At 36.6% G+C, this 13,100-nt stretch overlaps 1 protein-coding gene across 3 annotated transcripts; it reads left to right on the top strand.

Moving 5' to 3' along the window:
- Positions 1 to 517: 517 nt before the first annotated feature.
- Positions 518 to 11,944, top strand: ZNF207 (zinc finger protein 207). 3 transcript variants are annotated; one of them, XM_015824204.1, is made up of 11 exons: positions 518 to 695; positions 2,087 to 2,213; positions 3,186 to 3,324; positions 4,695 to 4,865; positions 5,473 to 5,548; positions 6,294 to 6,394; positions 7,711 to 7,871; positions 9,096 to 9,185; positions 10,143 to 10,385; positions 10,802 to 10,964; positions 11,092 to 11,944. In XM_015824204.1, the coding sequence occupies exons 1-11, from the start codon at positions 655 to 657 to the stop codon at positions 11,250 to 11,252; spliced, it is 1,473 nt and encodes a 490-aa protein (XP_015679690.1). In that variant the 5' UTR covers positions 518 to 654; the 3' UTR covers positions 11,253 to 11,944. The 3 variants fall into 3 exon arrangements, with proteins under 3 accessions (XP_015679690.1, XP_015679689.1, XP_015679688.1); XM_015824203.1 differs by lacking the exon at positions 9,096 to 9,185; XM_015824202.1 differs by lacking the exon at positions 9,096 to 9,185 and having other exon boundaries at positions 4,695 to 4,877.
- The last annotated feature ends 1,156 nt before the right edge of the window (positions 11,945 to 13,100 follow it).

Genomic DNA, 13,100 nt, shown 5'->3' with positions numbered 1-13,100 from the left:
TCAGAACGCCACAGATTTTCTCAATGTTCAATTATAATACCGTTAGCTTTCCACTGAATCTTAAGGGGATTCATTTCCTAGCACGCAGGTACAAGATTGAGCTACATAAGCCTTCGAAGATGCAGCGGCATCCTCGCAGTTTTTTTAAAAAAGATCTCATCGAGCTGGAAGAATCTGATTCATTTGCAGAAACAATCTTATTCGGGTGGAAGGAACATGAAAGTCATCACTATTTCTAAACTAAAGAACGGCAAGCAACAATTTTAGGACAAGGATATTGAGCTTGGCTGCCTCCTGCGCATCTCTCTCCCGAAGTAAAACTTCAGTGTTTTAAAAGAATCGTTAAGGGGAAAGAACACCCACAAAAACCAACCCACGCGGGCAAGACGCGCGCATCGACTAGAAGATAATTTCCGCTGCACCGCATGCCGGGAAAGAACGGGTGACGTCACAATTGGTGAGGTCTCCTCGACCATACACGTGCCCTCCCTCCCCGCGTTGCATTTTGGGACGGCGAGGGATTCGGCGGAGGAGCGGCCATTTTATGCCTGGCTGAGAAGCGGAGAAGAGGGGAGTTCGCGCGGTCGGCGGTCGCGCTCCGACACATTCGCTGTTTTTGGAGGTTTTTGCCGGCCGAGCCGTTGCCTTTCCGCCATGGGTCGGAAGAAGAAGAAGCAGCTAAAGCCTTGGTGCTGGTATCCTTTTCGACGCGGAGGGCCGCTGCCTCTCGTTTCAAATCGGGAGGGAGGCCCGACTGGCCTGCTTCGGGTAGCGGCCTCTTTCCTCCGGTGTTGGAACGCCTCGGCGGCCTGTTTTATTGAGGGGAGGGGGCGACGGCAGGAAAGACGTTTCGAAAAGCTCTCGCTTTTCACTGCCATATAATAGTCGTCCGGATTTCTTCGGCTGCAGAGCCGGAGCCATAAAGAGCTTCAGAGCTGCCGCCTTTTGGGATTCACGCCCCACCCCCTTTGTTCCTGCTCCATTTGGGAAATTAGAAATGGTATACCTGTATTCAAGAGAAAATAGGTTAGGGGTTTTTTTTGTGTGTGTGCGTGTTTTTATTCAGCAGCATCTCCGTTCTTACAGTATGGGCTGCTGCCGTCGCTAAGCTTCACGCCCTACGACTATTTGCCCTAATATTTATGGATACAAAAGGCATATTTTGTTAAATTATGGATATCGTGCTGGAGTAGTAGGCCGAAACTGTAGCCTGTGTTTGCTGGATGTTTGCCAGATACCTAGATTTTATTTCTCTTTTCCTCTCGGTAGCTTAAGTTGAGAAAGTGGCATGACGTTTATTAAGTATTGGATAGTTTTGTTCTTCCTTTGTGGTAGCTTTACACACACACACACAAATTTATATGCTATCCATTTCCCAGATAAGGTGACTCTTGAATATAAGCTGACTGTCCATTTTTTTTCAAAAAAGCAAAACCAACAGTACAGTTGAACAGGTTGAGAAACAACATTGTTACTTCTGTATGTTAAGAGAGTCAGCATGGGCATTCCCTTATCCCAAACCCTGTAGTATGAGCAAAGAACATATGTGCAAAATAGTATTGTAAACAATGCTTGGCTATTAAGCACATAAAAAATTGTGGGGTTCTAACCTTGAAAATTCCTCATCCTATCATTTAACATGGGAGTTATAGTCACTTTATACACCTTTGGCCTGGATGATTGAGTCTTCATTGACACATTGCAAGCCATTTGGAGGAGAAACCCCTGAAGTTGATTTGGCAAGAGTTGGTGCATTCTAACAACTCTCTAACTCTGCCTAGCCAGTTTTGCTCTGACTGATGAAGTTGCTTGAATGAGCAGTGAAACATCTCACATTAACAAAGTTTGGTCTAGTTGCCATGATTCAACCTTTAGACTCACTTTATAAGTTGGTAACTTTGTAAGTTGCCTTTCCTGATGAGAAAATGTATCAGATTTGTGAAATCCTGATTTATAAAAGTAATTGAAATTTAATTAGAAATGTGTTACCTTTATAGCTTTCTTTAAAACTGATTATAGCAATGTTGACTAACATATAGGCTTAAGTTTAACTTATATGTTTGACTTCTTTAACAATGTGGAATAGGTATTGTAACAGGGATTTTGATGATGAGAAAATTCTTATTCAGCACCAAAAAGCAAAGCACTTTAAATGCCATATATGTCATAAGAAACTGTATACTGGGCCTGGTTTAGCTATACATTGTATGCAGGTAAGTACCATAATAAACCTCATATATAGAATTATTTGTGTTATTGTTTATATATGCTTTTGTTTTATAATCTTTACATTCTTAAGAAAATGAAAGCTTTAGTAATTTGTTATTCACAAATGCCTTTGATGTACAAGTAGTCCTTGACTTAATGACTGTAATAGAACCCAGAGTTAGTGCCCTAGGTCATGCTGGTTGTTAAGTGGGTTATGTGGCCCATCTGATTCTACAACATTTTTTGCTATGGGTTATTAAGCAACTCACCATGATTGTTAAATAAACCCATTGTCCACAGCGGGCATTTTTTGCCAGAAACTGGAAGTAAATGCCAAATGTCCAAAATATGAATGGAGCGTTAGCAGAACTTCAAATCAAGATCGTATATATTTTTTTGGGGTTCATCATAACAGCAGCTAAAGTCGAAGATTACCCACATTATAAGAATGACTGCATCAGTAGAAGATTGGAGTTATTTGATCAGAAAATAAGCAAAATTGATAATAGGTATATATGGAGAGGTGTCACCTAAAGTTTTGAAAGTATCTATTAATAAAAGTGAAAGACAAGTTATGTAGAACGTTCCATCCTGGCGTGATTTGGTACCTGTAGATTCTGTTTTTCTTTTAGAATATGGCCCAAACATTTTTGAATTGATTTGCAGATTTCCAGAATTGTTCAAGAAAACAAAAGCTAGAATATTCAAATCCCAATTGAAAAAGATTTGAGAACACCAACAGTGTTAGCGTGTTTGTTCTAACTGTTGATAGCAACTTAAGGAAGCTATGGCTCTTCCTGGTGTTAGTAGTAGCTAAACCAGGAAAAAGGTTATCTTTTAATTTTAACATTAAATTAAGATATTGTGATTGAATCTGGTAAGCTTCATAGCTAAATGGACATCTAAACTTAAAGCTCTATAGTTATAGTCTCTAATATACGTCCTGTTTACGTTAGCTTGGATTTCTCTTTCTTAAGGTACATAAGGAAACAATTGATGCTGTTCCAAATGCAATACCAGGAAGAACTGATATTGAACTGGAAATATATGGTATGGAAGGCATTCCTGAAAAAGACATGGATGAAAGGAGAAGGCTGCTTGAACAAAAAACTCAAGGTAAATGGAAACACTATGATATTTATGCTGAACCTTTGCAACATGATCCCTCTTTGATTAGGGAGACCATTCAGTCTCATTGTATTTGTAGTTGTGTTGCTGCAACATACTCAAAAACATTTACATGGAAAATGTAGAAATTGATATGACTAATAGTCATGGATTGACATGGATAATGTTGAAAATAGTATTGATTATACCTGGAGTGATATTACAATAATTTATATATTTTAAAATTCTCAGTGGCTTACAGTAGTAAAGCATTAAAAGTATATGACATAAAATTGTCTCAGTTGCCATCCTCCAATTAAAACTAATTCTTTTAGCTTAGTGGAGAATAGTTTTTATCAATTTATTGAAGGGTAAAAGAATGAAAGTTAATCTGATCTTATGAGGCAAGCTTATCACTAATTAAATTATAAATTTAAGCTGGCAAAACTTTATTGTAGAATCTGGATTGGGATAAGATGAGCTTTGTTTTAAAATGGAGGCATCAATAACCTCTGCTTTGCTGATGATACTACCCCTCATAGCAGAAAATGCAAAGCATCTACAGGTTCTAATAATAAAAATGAAGGAGCCCAGTGGAAAAAGGGGACTAAGATTAAATATAAAGAAGATGAAACTAATGACCACAGTTAGAACGACCAACCTTAGAAATGGTAATGAAGATATCAAAGTGGTGAATAGTTTCTGCCTTTTAAGATCAACTATCAACAGTAAAGGAACAAATAGTGAAGAAAATTGCTTCAGGCTAGCACTTGGTAGAGCAGCTATGAAAGCCATGGATAAGATATTCGAATGCTATGAAATGCCTATACCACGGATCGGCAACCCGCAGCTCCGGAGCCACATGCGGCTCTTTGAGCCTTCTGCTGCGGCTCCCAACCTCCTCTGCCATTTGCAGAGACAGAGAGAGGCACTTGCTCAGAGGCACTTGCTCTCTCTGTCTGTCTCTCTGTCATGCAGACAGGTGAAAGAGAGGATGACCAACAGCAAAATGGGTGAATTCAGTTAAAGTGGTGCATAGTGGTGATGAATGCCCTCTTGGAAAACAGGGTTATGTTCTTTGCAGCTTTATTTGCTGCCCACATGGAATAACTCACCAAAAATGGGCATAATAGATGTTTAGTATGTACTGGTTTTGATTTCACTAACAGATGCGTTGGGCTGATTTTGCTGTGAAATGCGGGAAGACAAGTATTTAAATGGTTTTGAAAAGGATCTTGCTCAAAATGTTTGTGATTATTTATTCTTTCGTGCAGGAATATCTTACAATATAGAAATATGATAATTATATTAAAAAGAATGGTTACTTTTTGTAACACAGCATTGTGACACAGCATTAACCTGAATGTTGAAACTATTAGCAGAAAGCCAGAAAAAGAAACAACAAGATGATTCTGATGAATATGACGATGATGAGTCTTCAGCTTCCACCTCATTTCAAGCACAGCCTGTGCAACCACAGCAGGGATATATACCACCAATGGCACAGCCAGGTTTACCTCCTGTGCCAGGTGCACCTGGAATTCCTCCAGGTAGTTACACAGGTAGAAATAATTACATCCGTTTTAGAATTCTTTTACTAATATGAAAGACTTTAATAGAATATTATTTTGAATCAGCATAGTGATGTTTTACTGTATTTTAGCTATGTTAATCATTTTCTTACTTAACATATAAGAACCAGAAAATGTTCAGTGGGGATTAAATCTAAATTAGAGAAGTAATGTCTTTTGCTTCCATCTGTCCTCAGAGACTCTTCTAGCTTTTTTTTTAGTTCTCAATGTGTTCTTAAAAGTGAAAAATAGGTATTTATCTTACAAGACTTTTGATTTGGTTACTACAAAACATGTTAATGTGGTCAGTAGGCGTTCCCCTGCTTTTTAGAATTGGATTGTCTTTACAGAGTGGTATCTCAGCATGGTAAAATATACAGGGAGCAGATGGTAGTTTTGAGCATTTCATAAACAGTTAAATTAATACTAGAAAACCTAATGACGAAATCCAATGGACTGTAGTAATTGTTAGTTTTCCATGGCTTCATAGGTTAAAGAAAATGGTCAAGAGTTTCACATATGTTTATCCCACTAAAAAAATGGATTGTTCATTTACAGGCCAGTTAATATACATTCTGACTTCTAGGTATACCACCATTAATGGCAGGTGTTCCACCAATGATGCCAGGAATGCCTCCAGTCATGCCTGGAATGCCACCTGGGTAAGTGTGATCGATGTTTAGGCAACAGCCTGCTTTATGCTTTCATTTGATTTAGTTCACCTGTGGGGTTTTGTTTTACAAGCTGCACAATTGGTGATTTGGCAATCCTGTCCTAACTGGTCAGGACATCACTTGTTTATTCTTTCAGGAATGTTCAGTAGTGTTTTCCAATGTAGTTTTTCTAACTGCTAAGACTTTCATAGTATTTTGAGTTGTAAGTAAGATTAATGGGGGATAGCCACTCATCTCCTGTGTTACTGGGTTCTGTCATTACCTAGAAGAGAATGGGAAGGACACTGAAATCAAGTAAAGCAGGTAGACAGTTATTTTTTACATTTTTAACTCAAATGTGAGGTGGGTTGGGTGCCGAGAGAGAGTGACTGGCCCAAAGTTACACAGATGGCTTTCATGCCTAAGGCGGGACTAGAAGTCATGGTCTTCTGGTTTCTAGGCCAGCACATTAACTCTAGACCAAACGGGGGGTATGCTGCCAGTTGCTTCGTTCTATCTTTTTCTTCCCAAAAAGAGTTGGATGGTAGCTCTACTCTTCCCAAAAAGAGTTGGACTATGATAGCTCTACTGTATTTGAATTAAGGCAGGAAGGTGTGCTAAAAATCCGATATAGCCAAAGTTATTTGAAGGCAGGTATTTACATTGCTCAGCTGGTAAAAATCCTCAAGACATTTTAATACCTCAGAGTACCATTCTTTTTCAGAGGTCTCATCAGAGTCTTTCAATTTTACAGGATGATGCCAATGGGTGGGATGATGCCTCCAGGACCAGGAATCCCACCTCTCATGCCTGGTATGCCACCAGGTAGGTCAGGAATGACGAATCCATATTGTGGTGAGAGTTATTTACTTTTTTTCATTTAGATCTAAGGTTGCTACAGTTCTGGGGTAAAAGACAGGGACAGAGAGCAGCTGTTCATGGGAATTAGAAAGAGGGTGCACGGGAACAAAAATGTCTTAAGTGCAGGCAATGGCGACTGCAGACAGGAGCTTTTCCCATCCTGCTCTGTCGACTGATAAATTTCTATTAACCCATAAGCTTTCATTTTTGATTGAAACATGAAAGCCCTTTTTCTTTTGGCTGAAGACTTTGGAATAGTTCCAAAAGAACCTATATTAAATGTTGATGTTCAAGTTAATTTGATCCTTCAAAAATGGTAAAAAACAAAAACAAAGAACTGCTTCCAAGAATGTGCTATTAATATAAGGACTAGTTTGTACATGCATTTCTCTATAACATTTCTCTATAAAATATTTTTGGAAATTCTTATCGCTGCTTGAATTGTTTAATAGTTTTAGTGTATATTTACATATTTTATTGTTTACTCAATTTGTCTTTATGTTATGTTATTTTTATTCGGGTAATATTGTAAGCCATTGTAATATACAAGTAGTTTCAGCATGTTCTCAGAATTTAAAATAGATACATTTAACCATGGGGTGAAAGAATAATAACATTGTTTCCAAGGAATTAGAAAATGTGATAGATTCTCATCCTGGGAAGGGTTTGCCCTTAAAGGAGGCCTAAAAATATTTTATATAAATAAATGTTATCTCCAAATGTTATCTTGTAATAAATAAAAGATTACAGTTTTTCAGTGATTAAATTAAAATTGATATGTTAAAAGCATTTCTTAAAACAGAATTCAGAATCTAAATCCCAGCCAGGGATAGTATCCTTTGTACTCCTCCTGTGACTGGGCCCATACAAAAGACATGTCTCTCAGGAATTCAGGATAGACTTTCCAGTGAAGGTTCTCAAAACCTTCTTCTCCTTGTTATCAAGTAGATAAACTGATTAGTCTTGCAATCATCAAAAATATAAAACAAAGATAAAAGACAGGATCTAATTCCAGGGTAAAATAGATGAAAGAAAATGCATATGTGGCAAATAAAATCAATATTCAGGCAAATGCATTATTTTTATAGGATAGCCCAATCTGCTCAATATAACAGGTCCTTAGATCAGTTGCCTTAACTAAAAACCTAGCAGTTCTACTCAATCTAAACAACATTACCAAGTATATCTCTGCATTTAATGCTTCTTTGTCTGATGTGTTAGCCCTCTGACGGAAAGTCAGTGTTTGTGATCTTGACTGTGGTATTAACAAAATCTTCACCAAAGCATAATCAGAAATCATTATGCTACAGGTATGCCGCCACCTGTTGGTCCTCGCCCTGGAATGCCTCCAATGACACAAGCCCAGCCCGTGACTAGTCCGGGTGTTCTTAATAGACCACCAGCTCCTGTCATTGCAGCACCAAGTCCCCAACCACCAGTTACCAAACCATTGTTTCCTAGTGCTGGACAAGTAAGTTTTTGAAAATCTAATTGCCAAAAAGCTTCAGTGCATTAATTTTCTTTCTTTTCATATATGTTGAAATAGTGAATTACGGTTCAGAAACAGTGGTGTGTTAACAACCAAAATTGCCAAATGGTATTATCTCATACTTCGTATTGCATTTTATATATGCTGTATTCTTGTCAAAGTTTTCCTATTTACATCTAGTTTGTTTGTTTTTCTGCGAAGAACGTAAATACTTCTGTCAGTCCAAACTCAGAAGGGAGGGCGGGATGGTAGGTAAAGAGAATAAGTAATGTCTTCTTTAGCACATATTCAGGAAATAATTTTAATACCCACTTAATAGCAATTTTATTATCCTTAAAAATGTGTTTTGTTCTTATAAAAATGAATAAAAATGAAGAAAGCAGAACATTCTGTTCTGCATTTTTTTATACTGACTTAAAATAAATTATATGTTGATACTGGAGAAGAAAATAGTTGTTACATACGGTATATTAACTATTTAAAATCTAAAGTAACAATTATTTTTGCAAGTTAAAGTAGTACCAGCTCTTTAACGGAATTGAGAATGGATGAGTTATGTCTTCTATTTGCATTGTAAATGAAGGTTTTTGTTTTTTTAGCTGTTGACTTGCAAGCAGAACTTTTGAAGTTCTGCAAGAGAGAGAATCTGTAGGGTTCTATGTAGAAGGTTCACTCACAAGCTACCCCAAACATCTGGTTTGGAGTAGTTCATGTCCAAACCAAAACATGTATGTTTGGTCTGAGAATGGAATGAAAGAAATGCTGTTATTTGTTCCAGATAAGGATGGAAACACTGTTGTTAATAGGAAGCAGGGTTTAAAAAGGCAGGACAGGGACTTCAAGGACCCACAGACAGGTGGGGCTGGTGACGTGTGTCTTGTTGGGAGCTACTGGAGGGACAAGAAGAGAAGGCAATACACACTAGCCTTCTTCTCATCCTGTAAAATCGTCCAGAATCCTTGCTAGTATATTTTAGCCAAAGCATGGAACAACAGAAACATCTTTTTTTTGAACCACAGCCCACCTGGAACAGTTTGTCAGAATTTATGCATGGTGCTTGTTTCAGGCTCAAAACAAAAGAACATGTTACATTTTATGCGCATCCCTATTCATATACAAAAAAAGTCAGTCTGAGCTTTTCCCTCTTGGTTATTTTTATGCATTCATTTGGAGACTGTTTACTGTTTCCTTTCTTTTGTGCTACAGATGGGGACACCTGTCACAAGCTCAAGTACAACTTCATCCAATTCAGAACTGTCAGCACCTTCTAAAGCTCTGTTTCCTAGCACAGCACAAGTACGCAGGAAGTTGCAGTTAAAAATTGCTTTGCCAATTAACCCTTTAAACCGTTATGTATACTTTAAAATTTCCGCCTAAACATTGTCAGATAATTGTGGTTTCCTGATTATGTTTAGTTGTTCAGCACAATCTGAGAATTCATGCATAATAATTGGGTAATAAAAAAATTTAAATTCTACATTGTGGTTCTAAAGGGTTAAAAAGAGAGCATGAAAGCAGTTAAGTGCATTTAGTGGGCAGTGGTTTACTTGATGCATGGTTTATTTTTTCTAATTTATGCTGCTCTTGATACATCGTGTTAAATGTTAAATGCATCATGTGCTAAATCCCAACTTACCTAGTCTTGTTTTGGAGTTCAGTGATTAGTTCAAAATAATGTGCTGTTTGCTTGCCAAAACATTCTGTCATATGTGAAACTAAGAGCTCTTTTGTTGTGCATAAATAAAGCCTTTCAAGCTTGTACTTTCCCATTGAACTTAAATATAGCTTTCATGGGTTGTAGGACAGGAAAATTGAAAACTGCAAGTGAAAATTTGAGATGTCTCAGAACATCAATGTATTTTTATACAAGGGATTATTTTAAACAAATTTAACATAAAAGTTGACATCCTGAGGTTCAGCCTTAAACATTCTGCTTGAATACTAATTTATCTCAGCTGATATTCCTAGATGAAATTGGTTTTTATTTTGAAAAACCAAACATCTTATTATACGGTGTATAATACACAAAATGACAGATGGAGATAGTTTGTTCCTATTTGTTCTTGACATCTCAAACTTTGCAGTATGTTTGTGTTGTAGGATTTATTTATTTATTTTTAGTTGGCTCCTTTTTCGTGATAAAATAGAACTTTTATTTTGGGTTAATTTAGCTGTATCATTATATGAAAACGTTATGAAGTTTATTTAAAAGATAATGTACTTATATTTTTAATTTTGTATTTTTAAATACAGGCTCAAGCGACTGTTCCAGGCCCAGTTGGTACAGATTTCAAACCTTTGAATAATGCACCTGTAACTTCTACAGAACCACCCAAACCTACATTCCCTGCTTACACACAATCTACAACATCCACCACTAATACAACAAATAGTACTGCAGTTAAACCTGCTACTTCTATAACAAGTAAGCCTGCTACTCTTACAACAACCAGCGCAACCAGTAAGTTGATCCATCCAGATGAGGATATATCCTTGGTAAGTTAAAGATAATTTTCCCATGCCTTTTCTTTATGATAAGATTACAACTTAAGTAAAAGTTTTCAACTTCCCATATGATTTACCATGATTAAAACAGTTTAATTCTCAAAGCCTATCCTTTGTAATATTTGGAGTGCTTCATTTTTGAGAGTTCAGGTGATTTACTAATTCTATATTTAATTCCCGCTTTTATTAACATAGCAATTAATACAGAACTTCATAAACTGAATTTATATCCTAGAATAGATATCCACTTAATATGATTTGATTACCAAAGTTTATCCATTAGAACTTCCTTGAACTATAATTAACTACTGCCATGAGAATAGTGTCTCAACTGTATCTGTGTTTCAGAATGAAGCTTATTTTGATTTTGCACTGATTCGATATCCTCCATGTGTTTCCCTTCATAGGAAGAAAGAAGAGCTCAGTTACCCAAATACCAGCGTAATCTCCCTCGACCAGGGCAGGCATCTATGGGCAATCCACCAGTTGGACCAATTGGAGGTATGATGCCACCACAGCCAGGAATTCCCCCCCAGCAACAAGGAATGAGACCACCAATCCCACCTCATGGTAATAACAAATTAAGCTGTGTTGGAAGCTCATGCAATGTATTTAATTGTGGAATTAAGTGACATAAACTAATAGCAATATTGCTTAATGTAGATGTAACTTCATTCTTTCAAATTTTGCTTTTCAGGTCAGTATGGTGCTCATCACCAGGGCATGCCAGGGTATCTTCCTGGTGCAATGCCTCCATATGGTCAAGGGCCCCCAATGGTGCCTCCTTATCAAGGTGGACCTCCTAGACCGCCAATGGGAATGAGACCTCCTGTAATGTCGCAAGGTGGCCGCTACTGATGCCTACTGCAAACGTTCTAATAGGTTTGGAGATTAAACCTTTTCTCATCTTGTGCTGTTAATATAGCCAAGCTTCCATCAATTAAAACTTCGTTGTGACTTTTAGGGGAAAAATCTTTCCACATACGAGGAACTGTTGGACATTATTTTACATGGGAAAAATTATTTAGAATAATAAAACGGAACTTTCCCTGATGTTGCAATTTATACTGTATGGCTTCTTTTTCATGTTTCATCTAGGTTTTTAGAAGTGAAGTATAGTAAATATGGTTCGTTAAATTGTGAAGGCGCTGGAATTACATGAACATACCATCTTTAAAGGCAAGTTCTGTAACCTTATGTTGCTGTTCATAAATGATGCCTTCACAGCACTTCAAGTGCTGTTGGACTTCATGTCCCCAACAATAGTTTGGTGAGGGCTTTAACTGTTGTCATCTAGTTGTATACCTAAATCTGGATTGTGTAACCATATTTAATGTAGAGTTCCTTCTGTTCCAGGGTTTATAGAATTGACCCACTAAATTCATGTGATTTTCTGTATTGTTTAATTTCATTGTAATAAAACAAAAGAAAAAAATTGTCCTTTTATTCATGACCAGCTGTGGACATCTGCCTGAAGGTTTGTACTGATGCATGCTACGATAGCTTGTCGTATAATAAATACAATACAATTCCTGATGCTACATTGATATTTCCTGAATTGTTTGATCAAGTAGATATAGACCTGTACACTTATTAACAAGACACAACAAATAAATTTGTCCAATTTTCTTCATGGATTTTTAAGGGTTTGCCATTCAGTTGATTAAAATTTGCTCGTCACAAGTTGTTGATATATGTTGGTTTCTACGAAGTACATTTTATTCAATACTTTGACTCAGGTTTCTTAAAGTAATATTTTACAAAGCTTAGGTATTAGATAACAGTGCAGTCATTGTTTATAAACTAATAGATTTGTCATAAAATCTTATTTTTAAAACAATGCTGATGTAGAGAAAGATATTGCTTAGAAATTGGAAAGTCTAGTTAAAAGCTACAATACAGCTGAAGTTGTCCAATATAATATCTTCTATGATGTGATTTACTAGACTCGTGGAGGGTTAGGCCTACATGACAGGATCATTCTGCAAATATTGCTGTGTGAAATTTCAGCTGGTTTTTTAACTGGACTGATTCCCATTTATAAAACTTAACTGGAAAGTAGGAACAAAATTCTTCCCTTCAGAAGGTGGCAATGAGTGGCTGTTGATTGTAAGTTAAAAGGTGTAGCATACTGGGAGACTGTCCAAATACTTTAGGTCTTAAATTTTTAATGTTCTAGTTTTATATCTGATACTAATGTGATGAAACCTTTTCTTGAGAGCCAGGCATAAGAAGACATCCTTGAGTATTCTTTATTAATTGATATTGTAAATGAAATATTTTGTTCTTTTTTCTGCTCCAGTGGCAGTTATACATGTTAATACCACCAATTATTAATGTCTGAATTACTGCTAATTAGTTTTTTCAACACTATTGGTACATATTTGAAAATTCTGGCTTTGTGGTACTCACAAAGTCTTATTAATTCTCTATATATGTCTCTTTTTTTCCTTAATACTCTTCATCAAATGCAGAACTGTATAATTGGCACTCTAAATATGTGTCTTTCTGATTTGATCATTCAAAGAAGATATAAAAATAACAATCATGGTCATTTGACTGTTTATTTTTTTTGTTTTGTTATGTTACGTTTTTGCCCCATTGCAGTAAGTAGCCTTTGTGTAGTTAGATATCTTAACCACCTTCCAAAGAATTTATATGGTCACATGGATGAGAATAGCTGGGATATGTGGAGCTTGCTTCATA

This window comes from Protobothrops mucrosquamatus, unplaced genomic scaffold (genome assembly GCF_001527695.2).
Source record: "Protobothrops mucrosquamatus isolate PMUCROS unplaced genomic scaffold, P.Mucros_1.0 scaffold2158, whole genome shotgun sequence".
NCBI classification, from domain to species: Eukaryota; Metazoa; Chordata; class Lepidosauria; order Squamata; family Viperidae; genus Protobothrops; species Protobothrops mucrosquamatus.
The sequence above is the reverse complement of the archived record's forward strand: the minus strand, read 5'-3'. Positions and strand labels throughout refer to the sequence as shown.

Excerpts from the sequence above, each read along its gene's own strand:
- ZNF207 (XM_015824204.1), top strand. The coding sequence starts at position 655 with ATGGGTCGGAAGAAGAAGAAGCAGCTAAAGCCTTGGTGCTG. Across the intron at positions 9,186-10,142 it reads TGTTTCCTAGCACAGCACAA|GCTCAAGCGACTGTTCCAGG; the intron begins GTACGCAGGAAG and ends TTTTAAATACAG. Across the intron at positions 10,965-11,091 it reads ACCACCAATCCCACCTCATG|GTCAGTATGGTGCTCATCAC; the intron begins GTAATAACAAAT and ends TTTGCTTTTCAG.